This window comes from Saccopteryx bilineata, chromosome 3 (assembly GCF_036850765.1).
Source record: "Saccopteryx bilineata isolate mSacBil1 chromosome 3, mSacBil1_pri_phased_curated, whole genome shotgun sequence".
In the NCBI taxonomy this organism is placed as follows: domain Eukaryota; kingdom Metazoa; phylum Chordata; class Mammalia; order Chiroptera; family Emballonuridae; genus Saccopteryx; species Saccopteryx bilineata.
The window spans coordinates 158,510,724-158,532,243 of NC_089492.1; the positions used below are offsets into that span (position 1 = coordinate 158,510,724).

At 39.6% G+C, this 21,520-nt stretch overlaps 1 protein-coding gene across 1 annotated transcript in view; it reads right to left on the bottom strand.

The window, feature by feature from the left end:
• Window positions 1-21,520, bottom strand: part of SLC9A2 (solute carrier family 9 member A2) — a 149,519-nt gene that overhangs the window by 78,593 nt on the left and 49,406 nt on the right. The window contains exon 3 of the mRNA XM_066267888.1: window positions 8,962-9,212. Coding sequence (XP_066123985.1) covers window positions 8,962-9,212 — 251 coding nt within the window. The remainder of the gene's footprint in view (window positions 1-8,961; window positions 9,213-21,520) is intronic.

The following is a 21,520-nucleotide window of genomic DNA, read 5'->3' on the forward strand; positions in this document are numbered from 1 at the left end:
TGAAAAAAAATGCATTTTATAAAGTTATTGAACTCAAGTTTTATTCATCATAAAATTCATACAATTCTTCATCACGGTCAAAACACCCATCCATTAGCTTGTCCTCATCTGTGTCTGATGACAAACCACTGTCTTCAACAAGGAACACAAAAACGAGCGCAAAAAAGCGGGAAATACAAGTAAAACAAACAAACAAACAAAAAAAAAACTACAACCACTGTATAAAACGTACCTAGTTTTAGACCCCAAATTTTTCAAAAAAAGGTGCATCTTATATTCCTTTCCTACCCAAGTCTCTATGGAGGTTATTGAACCCTACTGCCCAGATAGCAATTCCTCTGTCCTGGGGCATCCAGTGAGCCTGAGGCCAGGACTTCCCGCTTTCACCCCCGAGTTGTAGTAAAATGGTATCAGTTTTATGTGAGATGGTGTAAAAATAAGTTTGGAAACTACTCCAGTCATATATCCTTACAGAACATGAACACAATTGTATCTCCTCTCTGCTTGAAGCATCTAGAAGCTTTTGATTGTTTATAGAACTAAACAGGTCAAGATGAGGCATTAACTTTCTTCACCACCCTAGAGTGTGTTCCTGGGCTGTGGTGGAACACTCAGTCTTCGAGTTTTTGGTTACATTCTTCCGTCTATGTAGAATGCCTTCTCTTTAATCATTGAGGCTTCAACTTGGGCATGATCAGTCTCACCACCACCATACTGCACCATGTAGAACTGAGTTTTCCTTGAAAATGTACAGTAAACATATGCGAGAAGATTTGGAGAGACTGGGTAGCTTTAAAAATCTATCCCTGATCATCTTCAGCAACAGAGTATTGAATTTTACTTTGGGCATTTTCTTTTTTCCTTTCCTTCCCCTTCCCCTTCCCCTTCCCCTTCCCCTTCCCCTTCCCCTTCCCCTTCCCCTTCCCCTTCCCCTCCCCCTCCCCCTCCCCCTCCCCCTTCCCCTTCCCCTTTCCTTTCCTTTCCTTTCCTTTCCTCTCTCCCCCTCCCTCCCTCCCTCCCTCTTTCTTTCTTTCTCTCTCCCTCTTTCTTTTCTTTTCTCTTCTTCTTCTTCTTCTTCTTCTTCTTCTTCTTCTTCTTCTTCTTCTTCTTCTTCTTCTTCTTCTTCTTCTTCTTCTTTTGCCTCCATCAAAAATCAAGTATCTTTTTGAGGTCACCTAGAATAAAGCCAATTGGAAATGACCTACCTAAGAAGCAACCTCAAACTTTTGGTAAAAGAGGTCCCAAATCATATCATTTTATTCTTTTGCTCTTTAAAAATATCCATAAAATGAATTTCACAAAATTAAACATATTTATGGCAGTATTTATTATGATAGCTATTTTTAAATTTTATATGTTTTAAGAACTATAAACTATTTCATATGCTATTTTCTGCATTCTGAACATACCTCAAATACCCAATTCCAAACTGCGTAGCTGAATCATACATGATTCATGTAATTGAGAATTCATGGGTTGTGTAAATTATATTTCCCATACAAACCATACATATAGGCTCTACTGATCTTCAGTTATTCTGCAGAGCAAATCCAGATAAAATTAGATATTAAAATAACACTTTTTAGTGTTGTTTTACCTTTTAAAAGACAAGGCAAGAAAATATATTATTTTGAACATTAAATATTTCATAAGTGTGTAATTTTAGTTTTATAAAAACTTAAAATACCCAAACCCAAAGAATATTTTTTAAATCACTTCGCTCATTCCTACAGTGATAACTTTTCCTCAGGGAGAACCCCACTCTTCAGTGAGGTTCTGAAGATTATTATATCAAATCCTCTAAATGAGGATGTTGGAGTAATGCTATTCCTTCTCTCATGGTGGCTTTAAATTGACTTCTTAATAATCTTAAGCCACATCAGAAAAAATCTCCATCCTTTCTTCCATTATTTCTCCTTTGCTTTTTGACCTTCCCTGCTCTCAGATAAATGTTCTTTGTAAAGTACATGACTGTCATCAATGGAGGGAATAATCTCATTTACATATGGAATCTAAAAGACAACAAAGTCTGTCCCTGGCTGGTTGGCTCAGCAGTAGAGCATTGGTCCAGCATGTGGATGTCCTGGGTTTGATTCCCCAGTCAGGGCACACAGGAGAAGCAACCATCTGTTTCTCTACCCTTCCCCCTCTACTTCTGTCTCTTCCATTCTGGCAGCCATGGCTCAGTTGAAGCAAGTTGGCCCCAGGTGCTGAGGATAGCTCCATGGCCTCACTTCAGGTGCTAAAATAGCTCGGTTGCCAAGCAACAGAGTAACGGCTCAGATGGGCAGGACATTGCCCCCTAGTGGACTTGCCAGGTCAATCCTGGTCAGGACACATGCGGGAGTCTGACTCTAACTCCCCGCTTTTCATGTAAGAAAAAAAAAGTCATAGAAACAGAAAGTAGATTGCTGGTTGCCAGAGGAAGTGAGAGTAGGGAGTGAGGAAGATAGGTGATGGTGGCCCAAAGTACAAACTTCCAATTATAAGACAGTACAGCATGGTGAATATCATTAACAATATTGTATCGTATACTTTAAAGTTGCTAAGAGAGTAAATCTGAAAACTTTTGACCACAAAAAGAAATGGTTACTATGTGAGGTCATGGATATGTTAACTACCTTATTGTGGTCATCATTATGTATGTATATTTAATATTATTTACATATGTTTATATACATAAAATATTGTGTACCTTGAGCTTACACATATTATATTTTAATTATTTCTCAATAAAGTTTGAAAACAGGTGTAAAATTTCAAATTTCCTCTTGTTGTTTATCCTGCAGTTTAGTTTATACCAAACTATATAAAGGCAAATAAAAGATGAGAGTCACTAAAAAAAATAATATTTGTTTCTTTGTTTTTTACTTTTTTCCTGAATGTGTCCAGAAAATTAAGTAATGATTTGTTTTCCCATTATTTGCTAGTTTCCTCCCTCATTTTACTACCTCCCCTTCCACCCTCCATTTAGCATTTGTGTCTGGGTTTGAGATATTCACGTAAGATTTTTGTCAGGAGATCAACCATTACTTTGACTGCAGAACTAAGACAATTTTTTTTGTATTTGTATTTTTATTTTTTTTTTCATTTTTCTGAAGCTGGAAACAGGGAGAGACAGTCAGACAGACTCCCGCATGTGCCCGACTGGGATCCACCCAGCATGCCCACCATGGGGCGACGCTCTGCCCACCAGGGGGTGATGCTCTGCCCATCCTGGGTGTCACCATGTTGAGACTGGAGCCACTCTAGCGCCTGAGGCAGAGGCCACAGAGCCATCCCCAGCGCCCGGGCCATCTTTGCTCCAATGGAGCCTTGGCTGCGGGAGGGGAAGAGAGAGACAGAGAGGAAAGCGCGGCGGAGGGGTGGAGAAGCAAATGGGTGCTTCTCCTGTGTGCCCTGGCCTGGAATCGAACCCGGGTTCTCCGCACACTAGGCCGACGCTCTACTGCTGAGCCAACCGGCCAGGGCATATTTTTCTGAAGTGAGAAGCAGGGAGGCAGAAAGGCAGACTCCCACATGCACCTGACCAGGATCCACCCAGCATGCCCACTAGGGGCGATGCTCTGCCCAACTGGGGCATTGCTCCATTGCAATCTGAGCCATTCTTGTAAAATTTCCTTTATTAGCATGTAAAATCAGGAGGAGGTCACCACCCTTACTAACAGGAGGAGAAAAGGGGCCAGGACCACATTTTGTTTATTAGTCACAATTTGTGTTGCCTGGGTTATTACCAAAATTAATTTGGATTTCCCTAGTATTTATGTGTTAAGTAGCAAGGACGTGATTAATGTGCAAAACAGAACTGAAAAGACCTACTGTCATGAAGTTTAAAGGCTGTATCGCTCTTCCCCAACCCCCCAAAAGTCTCAAACTCAGCAATTTTCATCTGTCTAGGATTTCAGTGTGCATACTTTGAACTAGTTCTTGCAAAATGAAAAAGAATAGTTTTTAAACAGCAAACTCTGCTTGAGGCGGAGGCCATGGAGCCACCCTCAGCGCCCGGGCCAACTTTGCTCCAATGGAGCCTTGGCTGTGGAAGGGGAAGAGAGAGACAGAGAGAAAGGAGAGGGGGAAGGGTGGAGAAGCAGATGGGTGCCTCTCCTGTGTGTCCTGGCCGGGATTTGAACCCAGGACTTCCACACTCCAGGCTGATGCTCTACCACTGAGCCAGCCAGCCAGGGCTAAGACAATTCTTATACAATGGACTCAGTCCTTAATGGCAGTATTTTCTAAAAAGTTGTTGGGTGTATACAGGGGAGGATGTGGGTGTAGGGATAGAAGGTACACTGGAATTTAAAAGTTCAAAATAGAAAGAAATAAACTGATGTGGTCTGCTTACTTTCTATAGAGAGGCTTTAAGACCAATTGGATTTGCATGGAGGCCAAGCAAGGGAGTGTGTGAACAAGTATTTATCTAGATTGCATTATCCAAATTGGTTAAAGTTCCAGATCACAGACCTACACGAAGAAAAACATTCAGCAAACATGAGACAGGTCTAGGAAAAATGAGTAAAAGAAATCTGTCTTACTCATATGTCCATACATGTACACATGCATACATATGACGCTTTGTGCATGTATTTGAATGCCTTGCAATGCTGTGATCTTTTGGAGAAGACCAGAAAACTCAAACATTCTGTAACTATGAATATCCTGACACTTAGGGTTATGAGTTCATATAACTGCATCTTGAAGAGTCTGTCTCCTAAATGCTGCAAATGCTAGACACTGCAAGGGAACACAGGGGATAGAGGCTTCAACATGAAAAGGCACGCTTTCACATTTTTCTCAAAGTTTTAAGTAGATGATAATGACCAACTTAAATGAAGGAGAACAGAAAGAGGAAGGTATAGTTTACACATCTTCAACGGTAACCAGTGACAGCCTCAGTGTGACCAACCTGGCCTGCTCTGAGATGCCATTCGCTGAGCATATCATCCTGGCAATTCCTGTTAAATTCTCATTTTAAAAATTCATTAAAATATGCTTGTTTTGATTTGTAAAGTGGGTACTGGGGAGTACCCTGGACTGGCCTCATAACAGGGTCTAGGTCTCACCCAACAGCCTCTTTTTGGTCATTCATGACATCAGACTAATAATTACCTTTTTTTTCCCCCAATAATGCTTCTAGAATAATTGAAACAGCAAAGAGAATACATTTTAAGTACTCTCAAGTGAGGAAAGATTACGGAATTTATTAATCCTTGAAAACAAAACTAAAAATCTCAGTTCCTACTCTCTTATCTGAAGGATGATTTAGCCATTTTTTGAAATTCCTGGAGCACCACATCAAAGAATAATTAGCTTTTCCCCACAGGCTGCAAGCGGCTGTGGAGACCAAATACCCCCCTTTCTCTTCAGGACCGTGTTTTCAGTGTCCCATGGATGGGAGCACAGGGAAATGTGAGCAGTACACGGCAAGGACCAGGACGGAGTCTGAATTTCCACAGGGGGAAGAAGGTCTCGCTTCAGTTCATTTTGTTGTGCATATGAATTTAGAAAGCTCCTTAGACATCTGTTAGTGACCTTAGGTAAAGAAAGAGGACAGTAGAAAATCATCAGTATTCTATTTCTAAGCATTTTTTCTGAATAAAGCCAAAAAGATGAGATAAGACACAGATTTCTAACACTAGTAACTATTCAGCTACCTCTATAGCCCCTCCTATAGTGTTGTGACATTCAAATGGTGTTCAATGCCACTGAGGTGTGAAGTATGTCCTTCAGGAGACTATAGAAATTTTCCCTTAACTTTAGCTATAATACAGTGGAAATGCATTGTGAAACACACACATACACACATGCACATTCACACACACACACACACACACACACACTTTCCCTCCTGCAGAACTTATTGTAGTGTAGAAATGAGCAGGAGTATATCAGAAAACAAGAGAATTCCATCGATCCTCTTAGTGTTTACAGCTAAAACCCTTCAGAACACATAGGGAGACAGGAGTGTAAGTAATTCCTTAGCATGGAATTAGGTTTTTAGTCATTAGGAGAGACCACAAAAGGGAAACTGAACCTACGAATGCCCACAGTCAGCTCTCCAAATGCCTTAGGGGACAGATGAAAAGAAAACAGCTATAACTCTATCTTGTATAAATTAAGTCAATTTGTCATTGAAAATCATATCAAACCACAATTTTATGACAAAAAAATAATAATAATAAACAGCCACAATGGTAGCTTTTCTGAATGCCCAAGTATATTGCTTCTGAAATTTTTCCAAAGAAGTCAATATGCTGAATTCCTGACCACTACTTTCTTACCCAAAGGCTGATTGCATTTTTGAACCCAAACCCAAGTTTTCTGTTATGCAGAAGAATGTTTCTTTTTATCAGACTTTTGTATTAACTACCTACTCATGAAAAGGTCTCATTCTAGAACCGGCTTCCCAAGAGTCCATCAAGACAAGCTGAAGCACAAGGAGTCCCAGGATCCAAAAGGCAATCAGAAGAGGAAGGGAGACCAAAGAGAGTTGAATGGGAAAAGGCAGGGGAGGAAGAGAGGAAGAATAGCAGGCACAACTCAGAACAAGTATTACAACTCCACATTTTACAAATTCTTAGAGAGCCATGTTGACCTTTCAGATCACCAGTTGCCTAACCTCTCAGCCCATTTTCCTTTCTATGTGGCTGCCCATTTCTCTTAAGCAAAAAAAAAAAAAAAAAGGGGGGGGGGATTACTGAGCATGCTCAGCACAGTATATCACATGCCTTCACTCACATTAACCTTAAAATGTGTTTGTAAATTGCAAAAAAAAGTGCCATTAGCATAAAGTATGATAAGAATTTCTAAACCCAGTACAATTGAAATGCAGAAAAAATTTCAAGGTCTATAAAGAAAAGTAGTATACACAGACATGCAATTTTAATTGCATCATTATATTGATTTCCCTCGTCCAAAGTCCCAAGGTAACTAAAGTAATTACAGTAGGAGAGTGCACACAATGCACTTTTCAAGGGGCATACAAAAGCATCACATATGGTCGACTTCGGAGTAGTATACTAATTACCGCACATCAGAAACAGGGTGTTACTCTCAGAACAAACACTACAGAATGGGTGTGCATGGAATTCTAGATCTAGAAATGTTTAAATTTCTTGTGACATCTTATTTTATGGTTAGTGTATTATTTTAGTGCACCTGTGTATAATGATAATAGTAGTTTAAAGGCAATAAAGGACTTTTCTGTACTCTCAGTTGTAAAAAAAAATGTTTACTTTGAAGTTAGAGACAAAAGTAGTATTTTTCATCCACCAATAAATCACAGCTGGGAATAATCTGTACTAAGGAATATGTGGCCCTATTTGTCCGTAGTTTCTCAATTCCCAGAGCAAGTAATCCCGTGAGCCCATCTTCATAGGATTCCAGGACTCACAGCACAAGCCTTCCACTTCTCTGGACTCTGGGGCTTACAGATGTTTCTAAACAAAGACACAGCAAGACACCAACCCCACCCGACACTGCACTGCCTTTCCCCTGTTCTGGACCATCCCATCCCATTTCCTGCCCTTGAACATCAGGCAAATTAACACTCATTTGGACAACTGTCTTGGTGTTCTAGAACATTTACATTTGCATATGGTAAAAGATATAGTCAAGATTCTTCCACAAAGTGTTGTTAGATTGCTGCCGGGGATCTGGACACAGTTCCACCCCATAATTTTTTAGAGACCTTGGAACTAGCTGGTCATACATAGCTTTCAATGACACTGGTCAAAGAGCAGTGAGGAAACTGGAAGTCACACAAATGATATGAATAGCGACTAGGAAGATGCAGAACATTTCATTACTGGGTCAAACTGGATTAATATGTTGCTTTATTTAGGTACTCTGTGAAACAGAACACCATCCAGCCTTTGAACTCATGGCTTTCATTGCAATGGGTCCCATTTCCTTGTGGACAGGCACTTGACTTCCTCCACCACAAGCTTCACTTGCTTCTGACAAAAAAAAAAGTGTGATAGGAGAGGCAGAAAACAAAATATTCCTTAATCAAAACATCACCTCAACCAGATAGCAAGAGAAAACTTCCAGAACTAGACTTACGTTTACAACAGCAAAACTCTATGTATGGCAGGCCCTAGCACAGAGACTAGCATATATTAAATTTGAAATAAATATTTGTCAAAATAAAAACATTTAAAGGCATTCCATTACTAAGTATTTCTTACTGACCCTATGCAGGGTGTGACAACATTATTAATAGGCTTGTTTGAGTAGCCTCTTTTAAAATGATCCTTCATAGGCTAACACTGGATTCAAACACCACTATTCCTCAGCCCACTTGTGAAATCTTTTTAAAAAATATTTCTGAATCAGTTAATGAATGATACACTAACTGTATTTTTAATAAAGAAATAATTGCTTACTTTATATATCTCCTGCTTTATAATCATACCTCTTTAAAAAGCTAAACTAAGATTACATGATTATGTGCCTTATTTGCTGAATTTTACTATGAATAACTAATCTATTAATTAAAATAAAATCTATCATCAAGAATGAAGGTTTTCTATTACTAATATTATTGAAATGCATTCACATAAACAATTCCAGAACTCCAAATTCAGTTTGGGTAATGCAGCCTTGTTAGAATAAGTTTATTGCCCCCCACAGGGACATCCCTAAATGGGCAACAAACTCAGAAAATTCTTGGTACCAGGCCGTCAATCCAACAGTTGCACTACTATATTTCATACAAGACCCAACAGTAATTTTTAAGTAGTTTTCCATTTTAGCACCAGATTCTTCATAAAATTTCTGGCTGATATACGTTTTCTTGTCTTTGAAACAAAGCATAAGAACAATCTATTTTTAATTGTTCTTAAAAGAACCTAAGGAAACCTATGTTTTTATATAACTTATTTAACTCTAACATGTTAACGCAGAAAACATGAATCCAATCAAATGTCATCAAGTGCTTTTAACGATGAGTTCAATACTTACGCCATGATACCCGAGAGGTGAAACATTTCAGCTGTAATATAGGATAAATAACTGTACAGGAAGACAAAGAGTGGCTCAATCACCCGGATGTTATGGGTGAACCGAGTAGTAAATGCTGCTATAAATCCCAGGAAGATGCCAATCAACACGCCGCCAATCCCCACAACAAAGAAGTTGGCAATTCCTGCAAACACATCAATGGTCTCAATGGTTTTCATCTGGCAGAATGATTTGAATAAGTTGTACAGGACCTGTGGGAGAGAGAGAGTGCCTTGTCAACACTCATTCCAACGTCTCCATTAGCATCACCGTGACCACAGAACACTCTACCAGGCCTTCTGAAAAGGACTTTTCTGTACCAAAGTGGATGGTCCATGGCAATAACTGTGCATGTGTTTATTTTGTTTTAATATTATACTTATAGCTTTAAACAAAAGCCTTTGAGAACATGGTGTTTTCAAATAGAAAACTATTTCTAAAAGTGAGTAAGAGAAGACTTCAAAATTATTGTACAATTTACTCCTTAAAACATTTTTAAGATACCATCTAGAATATTCTTTTGAATGACTTGGTTGCCATCTAACACTCCCTACTTGCATTCCTGATGTATTGTTTGAATTTAGTTATCTTTCAAGGCCCTATTGTGGGGTAATACCATGGAAAGACCAGCGCATGACTACAGGTGCCTTACCTGAGGACTTCTTCCCAGGCCACTGACATCTTCACTACTAACCCCTCCTCCTCTCCCTACTCACACAGACACATCTGGTCTAACATGAGACCCAAAGGAATTCTCTAAGAGAAGCAGCAACCTGTGTTTTGTCCATGTGTGCATGTGTGTGTACATATAACTTGTGCTATAACTTCATACATATTTTGTGTCCATAAAATTGATGATACTACACTGTTGGTTGGTTTCTGAAAAATCTACAGTCTTTACACAGTCTTAGTTTAAGGCTTCAAAAATGGTAGGTATTTCATGTCCGCTGGGGAACATGCCTTCAAACACATTTCTGAGGGCCGTTGAGCCAACAGAAATGAGAGGAGACAGTTAAACCCCTACCACTTTTGTCACAAAACCATCAAGTAAATTACGAGTCACACTGGTACCTTGCTTCTTTTTTACTGTGATATTTATATCTCAACTCTCCAGGAAAACTGGCCGACAGGACACTGGGGACAAAGGCATCTTAGAGTTGAGGACATGCTACACCCTTATTTGAGTTGTGAGAAACTTAAAATTGAACTCGTTCATCCACAGTCACACAAAATCTCAGAGGTGAACCCGGGGCTCCTGATCGTTTGGGTAAGTCTTTCAAGGCTCACCCATTGGGAGAGTGAGTTAGAATCTCCCAGCTAACCAGGGTATGCCCTGGTGAAAATCCGTTTCCCCGCTTCCTACCTCACCGAGGTCCTTTATAGCTACCACATGCAGGTTCTATGTAATTGTTTCCTTTTTTTCTACTATATCATAATCTTCTTGTAGTCAAGGATCACACCTTGTTATGATTTACTTCTTTCATGCTGCCTACTGGGAGACAATAAATAACCGTTGGTTTTGAAAAAAGCAGAGTATTATTACTTAGAAAGCAGTGGGCTGTTCCTTTATCTTAATTGTTGGTGTAACACTCAAGAGCATTTGGCATAGTTCTACCAAGAAATGACTTTGTAAACATCCTATTAAAAATCAACTCATTTGCCTGAGGACTTAAATACCTTGAAGGGATCATCATTTGCCAGAATAGAAAGTGGCTTCAAGTAGCAGCTGCTTCCTACTTTAACCAGAGGCCTTCTGCACACACATAGGACTTCATCAACATCAATAAGCCACAATTGCTTCCTGAGAGAGGATCAGAGATGGATTATTTATACTCCTTCCCTCCAAGCAGCCAAAGCCAAGACGTGCCAGTCACTGCTGCCTGAGGAGAGAGTCCTCCCAGCCACTGGCCACCTCTGTGCAGACAGCTTCCCCGGCTGCGTAGGCACTGCAACTCTGTTCCCTCCCTACCTCCTATCTGCACCAGCAGATCACAGCTCTCCCCTGCTCTAACAACACTCACTTCCTTTAAATCCTGACATCCACATTTCACTCTCAAGTTTAAAACTGTTGACTGCTTCAGTATGGGAAAGCTTGATACACCTTGCATAGTTCTTTTTTTGGTTGGTTTCCAACACTCTTTACTCTGGGCGAGGGTATCATCGCCGCTGCACATAACACATGGTGCTTATTCATCACTGCTTTTCTTTTTTCTTTTTTTTCTTTTTTTGTATTTTTCTGAAGTTGGAAATGGGGAGGCAGTCAGACAGACTCCCGCATGCGCCCGACCAGGATCCACCCGGCACACCCACCAGGGGGCAATGCTCTGCCCATCTGGGGCGTCACTCCGTTGCAACCAGAGCCATTCTAGCACCTGAGGCAGAGGCCACAGAGCCATCCTCAGCACCCGGGCCAACTTTGCTCCAATGGAGCCTTGGCTGTGGGAGGGGAAGAGAGAGACAGAGAGGAAGGAGAGGGGGAGGGTGGAGAAGCAGATGGGCACTTCTCCTGTGTGCCCTGGCTGGGAATCGAACCCAGGACTTCTGCATGCCAGGCCGATGCTCTACCACTGAGCCAACTGGCCAGGGAATCACTGCTTTTCTTGGTAGAAACCCAACCCCTGGCCAGTTGGCTTAGTGGTAGAGTGTCTTCCCAGCTTGTGGAAGTCCTGGGCTCAGTTCCTAGCCAGGGCACACAGGAGAAGTGACTTTTCCACTTCTCCCCCTTCTTTATCTCTCTTTCTTCCCCTCTTGCAGCCATGGCTAAAATGGTTCAAGCAAGTTGGCCCAGGTGCTGAGTATGGCTCCATGGCCTCGCCTCAGGAGCTAAAATAGCTGGGTTGCAACAGAGCAGCAACCCCAAATGGGCAGAGTATCCCCAGTAGTGGGTTTACTGGGTGGATCCCAGTTGGGGTGCTTGTGGTAGTCTGTCTGCCTTCCTGACTTTCACTTAATAAAAAAAAAAGAAAGAGAGAGAGAGAGGGAGGGAGGGAGGAAGGGAGGGAAAGAGAGAGAGAGGGAGGGAGGGAGGGAAGGAGGGAGGGAGGGAGGGAGGAAGGAGAAAGAAAGAAAAGAAAAGAAAAGAAAGAGAGAAAAAAGAGAAAGAAAGAGAGAAAGGAAGGAAGGAAGGAAGGAAGGAGGGAAGGAAGGAAGGAAGGAAGGAAGGAAGGAAGGAAGGAAGGAAGGAAGGAAGGAAGGAAGGAAGGAAGGAAGAAGGAAAGAAACTTAACCCCTAAATCTGGGGAAACTGTATCTTCCTTGGTCACAACAGCTGAAGCTGTTGTTCTTCTCAAGAGCTTGCCTGGGCTCCTACAGCCCTTGCAAATCATGCTCTCCTCTGCCCTTGTGCAATACAATGACTGCCATTCAGTGTCTGTTGATATGCTGTCTTGTGTCATTGATGTTTCCTCTTGAATGCCTACCTCATTTCCCAATAAAATTAGAAACTCCTTGTACTCACAGCCCATGTCTGCCTCTCTTCCGTCTCTCACTCCCCACCCCACTCCATCCAGGCCACTGATGAGGCTGCCAAGAGAAGCTCAGTACTCATTTCTAAGGAACTGGCGAAAGTCATACTCTTTCCAGAGCCATCTTCCTGGCAGCTCACTCTATCACACCTATCAAGGGTACAGTCTGTTTTCCATATTCCTGTAGGTTTTGCAAAGAGCAAAGGTGAGGCCCAAGCACTCTTCTCTCGAGGAGTGGTCGAGGTTACTGGTCAGAGGCTTCAGTCTGATCGTTCTACTGCCTCAGCTGCCAGGGCAATATCACAAGAAAATAGCTGAGGGAAATATGCTACCTTGGCAACCAGAAAGCTTTCCATGACCTGCCACCTGTTTTACAGTGAACTTGATGCCTAGTGATCAGAGCAAGATAAAATTCTTTTAGTTACAGCTGGCTATATCCAGTTACTTCATTCCAGTTAAATCCTTTCATTTTACTACAATAAATCTATATAGAAAAGCACTTTTGGAGTTATAATTTATATCTGTAAATGTATATGTATTCTATATGTGGGCTAAAATTATATTTTTAGTTGGTCTGTGCAAAACTGACCTCAACTGACCACTATATTTAGAAGACTGAAATCCCAGTGATGCTGGTTTGCTAAATTCTGTAATGGGCTAATTTGACAGCTGCATAACATTCAATCTTTCTACTTGCTATAATATTTTTAAAACACTTATCTATATTAACAATAGAAATTATCTACTTTGAATTTAGATTTAAAATGTTCAATAATTTAGTGAAACCATAACACAAAAATATCAATATAAACAATTCAGTTATCAGAATATTTCTGTGCCAGAAAAATATTGAAATAGATCACTTTTTCTGATGTGAAACACCAAGAATAATCATTTTTAGATGAGGAATTTTAAGTCTATTCTGCTATTTTCAAAAGCAAAATAAAGTGCCAAGGGGTCACTGTTCCCAAAGTTCAATTCCACTACACAGCACATCATGTCTAGGCCATGAGGGTATATCACTAGCCTCTTTCCAAAGAACCAACTCTCCTCAACCAAGCCTAGTTGTGGTAGATTGAAGAAATGTAAGTCTTCTTGAAAAATGCTTTAAAATATTCAATGGTTGCATTAACATGTTCTAGAAATGATGTTGGAAATTACTGTGTAAGCGTAAGTCATTTGATTATGAAAACTGCAGGATTTCTCAGATAACTAAGAACCTTAACAATCTTTGCCTAATAAGGGAAATTTTAACTGTTTCTCTAAATATTCATTATAAAAGAAAGCATAAAAATCCTATGTAAGGTCAGAGTAATGGCGGGCTAGGAAGCGATACCGATAAATCTCCCCCAAAACTCAACAAGATCTTCAACCAGAAACAGAAAAACCTATACTTGGAGCCTCCAGATGCTTCGCAATACACCCGAAGGTATGGTCGAGTGAAAAGTTGGCTAAATATATAACCAAACCCCGAAGGAAATAGGGAGTAAGAAATGCTCCTCCTTCCTCACTAACCTAAACGGGGCGGCTTTCTCTGGAAACTGTGAATATAGAAACTGAGGCGGGCAAAGGGGGTGAATAGATCCAGGCCGCGGCACAAATGGCTGAACCAGGCTGTGGCACAGAGATCCAAGCCGAGGAAAAACTGTTCCTGTGGCAACCCGGGCAATACAAGGTAACACTCCGCCAAACCCAGACAAAGAAAGACAAGCAGGGCAGCCATTTTACCCGATCTCCTAGTCGGTGCGCGCAGATAGTGGGTGAGAGATTTCTTCCAAAGCCCCGGGAGTGGGTGCCCGTGTTACCCCACAGAAAGGCAGAGTCAGAGGCCTTTGTGTGGGCCAAAAGTGGAATCTCTGGGCAGCCCCAGCGCCCTCGGAAAGCCGCGCACGGGAGGGAGCAAGAACTAATTCCAACGGTGGAACTTTTCCATGCTGGTGGGGGTTTCACTCAGCGGCCAGGAAACGTGGCCAGCCTGATATCCTGGTCTGCGCGCGCAGATAGCGAGAGATTCCTCCGAGTGCCTTGGCAGTGCGCACCCGTGTTATCGCACAGAGGGGCAGAGTCAGGGGCCTTTGTGTGGGCCAAAGCGGAATCTCGGGCCGCCCCAGCGCCTTACAAAAGCCGCGCATGGGGACGGAGCGAGAGCCAATTCCAACACTGGAATTTTCCATGCGGTTGGGGGTTTCACTCAGAGCGTGAGACTGTCGGCCGGATATCCTGGTCTGCGCGTGCAGATAGTGAGCGAGAGTTTCCTCCAAGTGCCCCGGAAGTGGGCACCCGCCTCTGTTACCGGACAGAGTGGCAGAGCCAGAGGTCTTTGAGTGGGCGGAAACCCCGCCTGATTATGCTAGCAGCTCTGACTGACTGAGCCTTACCCAGAAACCTGTGCTGAGTGGAAATAGAGTGGGGAGTTTCCAGCTCTTTGAGCCTCTTACTATCCAGGCAGAGGCAGCAGCAACCCCATAGCTGGATTATCAGACTACTAATTGAGGAAGGAAAGACTAGGAGAAAGGCTCCAGGAACACGGACTCTCTCACTGTCGGAGCCTATAAATGCTAATGAGCCTCAACTGCCAACGAGACTAAAGCAAAATACATGACATCGCCATAGAGACTTATCAACTGCAAACCTCTACCTGAGAGTGCCAAAAGGGCAGAACCCGGGGTACAGAGTCACTGACCAGGAAGAGGGAGAGAAAAGAAAAAGCAAGAAGATAACCTCTCAAAATCAAGAATAATCTGCAGACTTTATAACCTATCCCATTTTATTATATTTGTTCGTTTGTTTCTCTTATCTTCATTCATGATTTTTTTTTTCCTCCTCCAATTTGGCCGATTCACTCTCTGCTGGTCGTACTCTCTCCTCTCCTTGAACTACACTACCCATAAGTGTTACATCTCCCATTATCTTTTCTTTCCTCTTCCTTTCTCTCTATGAGGGTTGCACTCCAAAACCCTTAACTCTCTCTCTCTCTCTCCTCTTTTTTCTTTTTTCTTCTTTTAGTGATTCCCTCTTCTTTTTTTCTCTCTCTCTCTTTCTTTTCTCCCTCTGTATGAATTTCCTCCTTTCTCCTTTACATCTCCTCTCATTCAAACCTCAATAACAAACAAATTATCTTATCTGGGACTAAACTTATGTTTGTGGCATTTTGGGGTTTTTTTACTTCACCTGTTTAATTCACTAGCAGTGCTCCCATCCCTGGCTATTTTATCTAGTTCTTATTTGACTAAATACAATAGTAATTTTTTAATTTGTCCCTCTATTTTTCTGTTTCCCTCTTATTCCTCTCATCATAACTCTTAGTCAACCAACACCTAAAAACAAATCATTTTATTCTTGACCCAAATTTTTGCCTTATTTGCTTTTTGTGGGTCCATACCCCCTTCTTTTTTCTTTCTTTTTTTTTTTTGACCCTTTATTACTTTCCCCAATTCAGGCCCTCCATTACAGGCATTGTTTGTTATAATTCACAGTTCACCACATGATTTTCTCAAGAAAGAGGGGACAGGAAAGAGGAGGAAAAAAGGAGGGGGGGAATAATTTCCTTTTTTTTAAATTTTATTTTATTTTTCTTTATTTCATTATTTTTTTTAAAAAAAACCAACTCTTTTCCATTTTTTATTTTTTTAACTTTTTATTCTTTATTAAATCTCATTAATACAATCAACAAAACCACCCTCAGATGCCATTAAGGAAGAGAAAATCAAATATCATGGATACAAAAGAAAGAGAGGTAACACAGCTAGATGAGGAAAAATCTATGGAGAAAAAATTTAATATATTGGAAATCTTGGAGCTAAATGACAGAGAATTCAAGATAGAAATCCTAAAAATCCTCTGAGATATACAAGAAAACACAGAAAGGCAATTTAGTGAGCTCAGAAAACAACTCAATGAACACAAAGAATATATGTCCAAGGAAATTGAAACTATAAAAACAAATCAAACAAAGATGAAAAACTCAATTCACGAGCTGAAAAACGAAGTAACAAGCTTAGCTAATAGAACAGGTCAGATAGAAGAGAGGAATAGTGAAACAGAAGACAGGCAACTTGTGGCACAACAGAGAGAAGAAGAAAGAGACTCAAAAATTAAAAAAATGAGATACCCCTACAAGAATTATCTGACTCCATCACAAAGAATAACATAAGAATAATAGGTATATCAGAGGGAGAAGAGAGAGAAAATGAAATGGAGAACATACTCAAACAAATAATAGAAGAGAACTTCCCAAGCCTGTGGAAAGAACTAAAGCCTCAAAATGAAGAAGCAAACAGAACTCTGAGTTTTCTTAACCTCAACAAACCTACTCCAAGGCATATCATAATGAAATTGGCCCAAACCAACAGCAAAGAAAAAATTCTCAAGGCAGCCAGGGAAAAGAAGAATACAACATATAAAGGAAGGCCCACTAGATTATCATCAGATTTCTCAGCAGAAACTCTACAAGCTAGAAGAGAGTGGACCCCAATATTTAAAGTCCTGAAAGAGAGGAACTTCCAGCCATGAATACTATACCCATCAAAGCTATCCTTCAAATATGAAGGAGAAATAAAAACATTCACAGATACAGAAAAGATGAGGGAATTTATCATCAGAAAACCCCCACTCCAGGAATTACTAAAGGGGGTTCTCCAATCAGATACAAAGAACAAAAAAAAACAGAGCCACAAGTAAAAGCTCCAAGAAGAACACAATAAAACCAAATTTAAACTGTGACAACAACAAAAAGAAAGGGGGGGAGTAGATGGAGATTAACAGTAGCAAAGGACGATGGAGTGCAAAAGTACTCACAAAATAGTTCGCTACAATGAACAAGGTAGGAACCCTTTTCATTACTTAAAGGTAACCACCATTAAAAAAACCACCACAGAAGCACATGAGATAAAAAAGATAGAAACAGAGGAAAGATGTATGGAATACAACCAAATACAAACAAAAGATAGAAAAACGAAAGAGAAGGATCAAACAAGACACAAAACTAACAGAAAGCAAGATACAAAATGGCAATAGGGAACTCACAAGTGTCAATAATTACACTAAATGTAAACGGATTAAACTCACCAATAAAAAGGCACAGAGTAGCAGAATGGACTAAAAAGAAAAATCCAACTGTATGCTACCTACAGGACACTCATCTAAGTAACAAGGATAGAAACAAATTCAAAGTGAAAGGCTGGAAAACAATACTCCAAGCAAATAACATCCAAAAAAAAAGCACGCGTAGCAATACTCATATCTGATAATGCTGCTTACAAGACAGCAAAAGTACTGAGAGACAAAAATGGCCATTTCATAATGGCTAAGGGGACACTGAATCAAGAAGACATAAAAATTCTTAATATATATGCACCAAACCAAGGAGCACCAAAATATATAAGACAGCTACTTATTGATCTTAAAACAAAAACTGACAAAAATACAATCATACTTGGAGACCTCAATACACCGCTGACGGCTCTAGATCGGTCATCCAAACAGAGAATCAACAAAGATATAGTGGCCTTAAACAAAACACTAGAGCACCTGGATATGATAGACATCTACAGGACATTTCATCCCAAAGTGACTGAGTATACATTTTTCTCCAGTGTACATGGATCATTCTCAAGAATTGACCATATGTTGGGTCACAAAAACAACATTAGCAAATTCAGAAAAATTGAAGTTGTACTAAGCATATTTCTGATCATAAAGCCTTGAAACTAGAATTCAACTGCAAAAAAAGAGGAAAAAAATCTCACAAAAATGTGGAAACTAAACAACATACTTTTAAAAAATGAATGGTCAAAGAAGAAATAAGTGCAGAGATCAAAAGATATATACAGACTAATGAAAATGACAATATGACATATCAGAATCTATGGGATGCAGCAAAAGCAGTGATAAGAGGGAAGTTCATATCACTTCAGGCATATATGAACAAACAAGAAAGAGCCCAAGTGAACCACTTAACTTCACACCTTAAGGAACTAGAAAAAGAAGAACAAAGACAACCGAAAACAAGCCGAAGAAAGGAGATAATAAAAATCAGAGCAGAAATAAATGAATTAGAGAACAGAAAAACTATAGAAAAAATTAATAGAACAAGGAGCTGGTTCTTTGAAAAGATTAACAAAATTGACAAACCCTTGGCAAGACTTACCAAGGAAAAAAGAGAAAGAACTCATATAAACAAAATCCAAAATAAAAGAGGAGAAATCACTACGAACACTGTAGATATACAAAGAATTATTGTAGAATACTATGAAAAACTTTATGCCACTAAATTCAACAACCTAGAAGAAATGGATAAATTCCTAGAAAAATACAACCTTCCTAGACTGAGTCAAGAAGAAGCAGAAAGCCTAAACAGACCTATCAGTAGAGAAGAAATAGAAAAAAAACATTAAAAACCTCCCCAAAAATAAAAGTTCAGGCCCTGACGGCTATACCAGCGAATTTTATCAAACATTCAAAGAAGACTTGGTTCCTATTCTACTCAAAGTCTTCCAAAAAATTGAAGAAGAAGCAATACTTCCAAACACATTTTATGAGGCCAACATAACCCTCATACCAAAACCAGGCAAGGATGGCACAAAAACAAAAAACTACAGACCAATATCTCTAATGAATACAGATGCTAAAATACTAAACAAAAACAAAATACCAGCAAATCGAATACAACAACATATTAAAAAGATAATACATCATGATCAAGTGGGATTCATTCCAGAATCTCAAGGATGGTTCAACATATGTAAAACGGTTAACGTAATACACCATATCAACAAAACAAAGAACAAAAACCACATGATCTTATCAATAGACGCAAAAAAAGGCTTTCGATAAAATACAACACAATTTTATGTTTAAGACTCTCAACAAAATGGGTATAGAAGGAAAATATCTCAACATGATAAAGGCCATATGTAACAAACCATCAGCTTACATCATATTAGATGGCACTAAACTGAAGGCTTTCCCCCTTAAATCAGGAACAAGACAGGGTTGTCCACTCTCTCCACTCTTATTTAATGTGGTACTAGAGGTTCTAGCCAGAGCAATCAGACAAGACAAAGAAATAAAAGGCATCCATATCGGAAAAGAAGAAGTAAAGGTATCACTTTTTGCAGATGATATGATCCTATACATCGAAAAGCCCAAAGAATCCACAAAAAGACTACTAGAAACAATAAGCCAATACAGTAAGGTCGCAGGATACAAAATTAACATACAGAAGTCAATAATAGCCTTTCTATATGCCAACAATGAAACAACTGAGAACGAACTCAAAAGAATAATCCCCTTCACGATTGCAACAAAAAAAATAAAATACTGAGGAATAAACATAACAAAGAATGTAAAGGACTTATATAATGAAAACTATAAACCATTGTTAAGGGAAATTGAAAAAGATATAATGAGATGGAAGAATATACCTTGTTCTTGGCTAGGAAGAGTAAATATAATCAAGATGGCTATATTACCCAAAGCAATATACAAATTTAATGCAATTCCCATCAAAATTCCAATGACATTTTTTAAAGAAATAGAGCAAAAAATTATCAGATTTATATGGAATTATAAAAAACCCTGAATAGCCAAAGCAATCCTAAAGAAAAAGGATGAAACTGGGGGCATTACACTACCCGACTTCAAACTCTATTATAGGGCCACGACAATCAAAACAGCATGGTATTGGCAGAAAAATAGACACTCAGACCAATGGAACAGAATAGAAAGTCCAGAAATAAAACCACATATATGTAGTCAAATAATTTTTGATAAAGGGGCCAAGAACACACAATGGAGAAAAGAAAGCCTCTTCAATAAATGGTGCTGGGAAAATTGGAAAGCCACATGCAAAAGAATGAAACTGGACTACAGTTTGTCCCCCTGTACAAAAATTAACTCAAAATGGATCAAAGATCTAAACATAAGACCTGAAACAATTAAGTACATAGAAAAAGACATAGGTACTCAACTCATGGACCTGGGTTTTAAAGAGTCTTTTATGAACTTGACTCCAATGGCAAGAGAAGTGAAGGCAAAAATTAATGAATGGGACAACATCAGACTAAGAAGTTTTTGCTCAGCAAGAGAAACTGATAACAAAATAAAGAGAAAGCCAACTAAATGAAAAATGATATTTTCATACAACAGCTCAGATAAGGGTCTAATATCCAAAATATACAAAAAACTCATAAAACTCAACAACAAACAAACAAACAATCCAGTAAAAAAATCGGAAGAGGATATGAACAGATACTTCTCCCAGGAAGAAATACAAATGGCCAACAGATATATGAAAAGATGCTCATCTTCTTTAGCTATTAGAGAAATGCAAATCAAAACTGCAATGAGATACCACCTCACACCTGTTCGATTAGCTATTATTAGCAAGACAGGTAATAGCAAATGTTGGAGAGGCTGTGGAGAAAAAGGAACCCTCATCCACTGTTGGTGGGAATGTAAAGTAGTACAACCATTATGGAAGAAAGTATGGTGGTTCCTCAAAAAACTGAAAATAGAACTACCTTATGACCCAGCAATCCCTCTACTGGGTATATACCCCAAAAACTCAGAAACATTGATACGTAAAGATACATGCAGCCCCACGTTCATTGCAGCATTGTTCACAGTGGCCAGGACATGGAAACAACGAAAAAGCCCATCAATAGATGACTGGATAAAGAAGATGTGGCACATATACACTATGGAATACTACTCAGCCATAAGAAATGATGACATCGGATCATTTACAGCAAAATGGTGGAATCTTGATCACATGATACGAAGCGAAATAAGTAAATCAGAAAAAAACAGGAACTGCGTTATTCCATACGTAGGTGCAACATAAAAGTGAAACTAAGAGACATTGATAAGAGTGTGGTGGTTATGGGGGGGGAGGGAGAGGAAAAGGGGGAGGGGGGAGGGGCACAAAGAAAACTAGATAGAAGGTGACAGAGGACAATCTGACTCTGGGTGATGGATATGCAACATAAGTGAACGACAAGATAACCTGTACTTGTTATCTTTGAATATATGTATCCTGATTTATTGATGTCCTC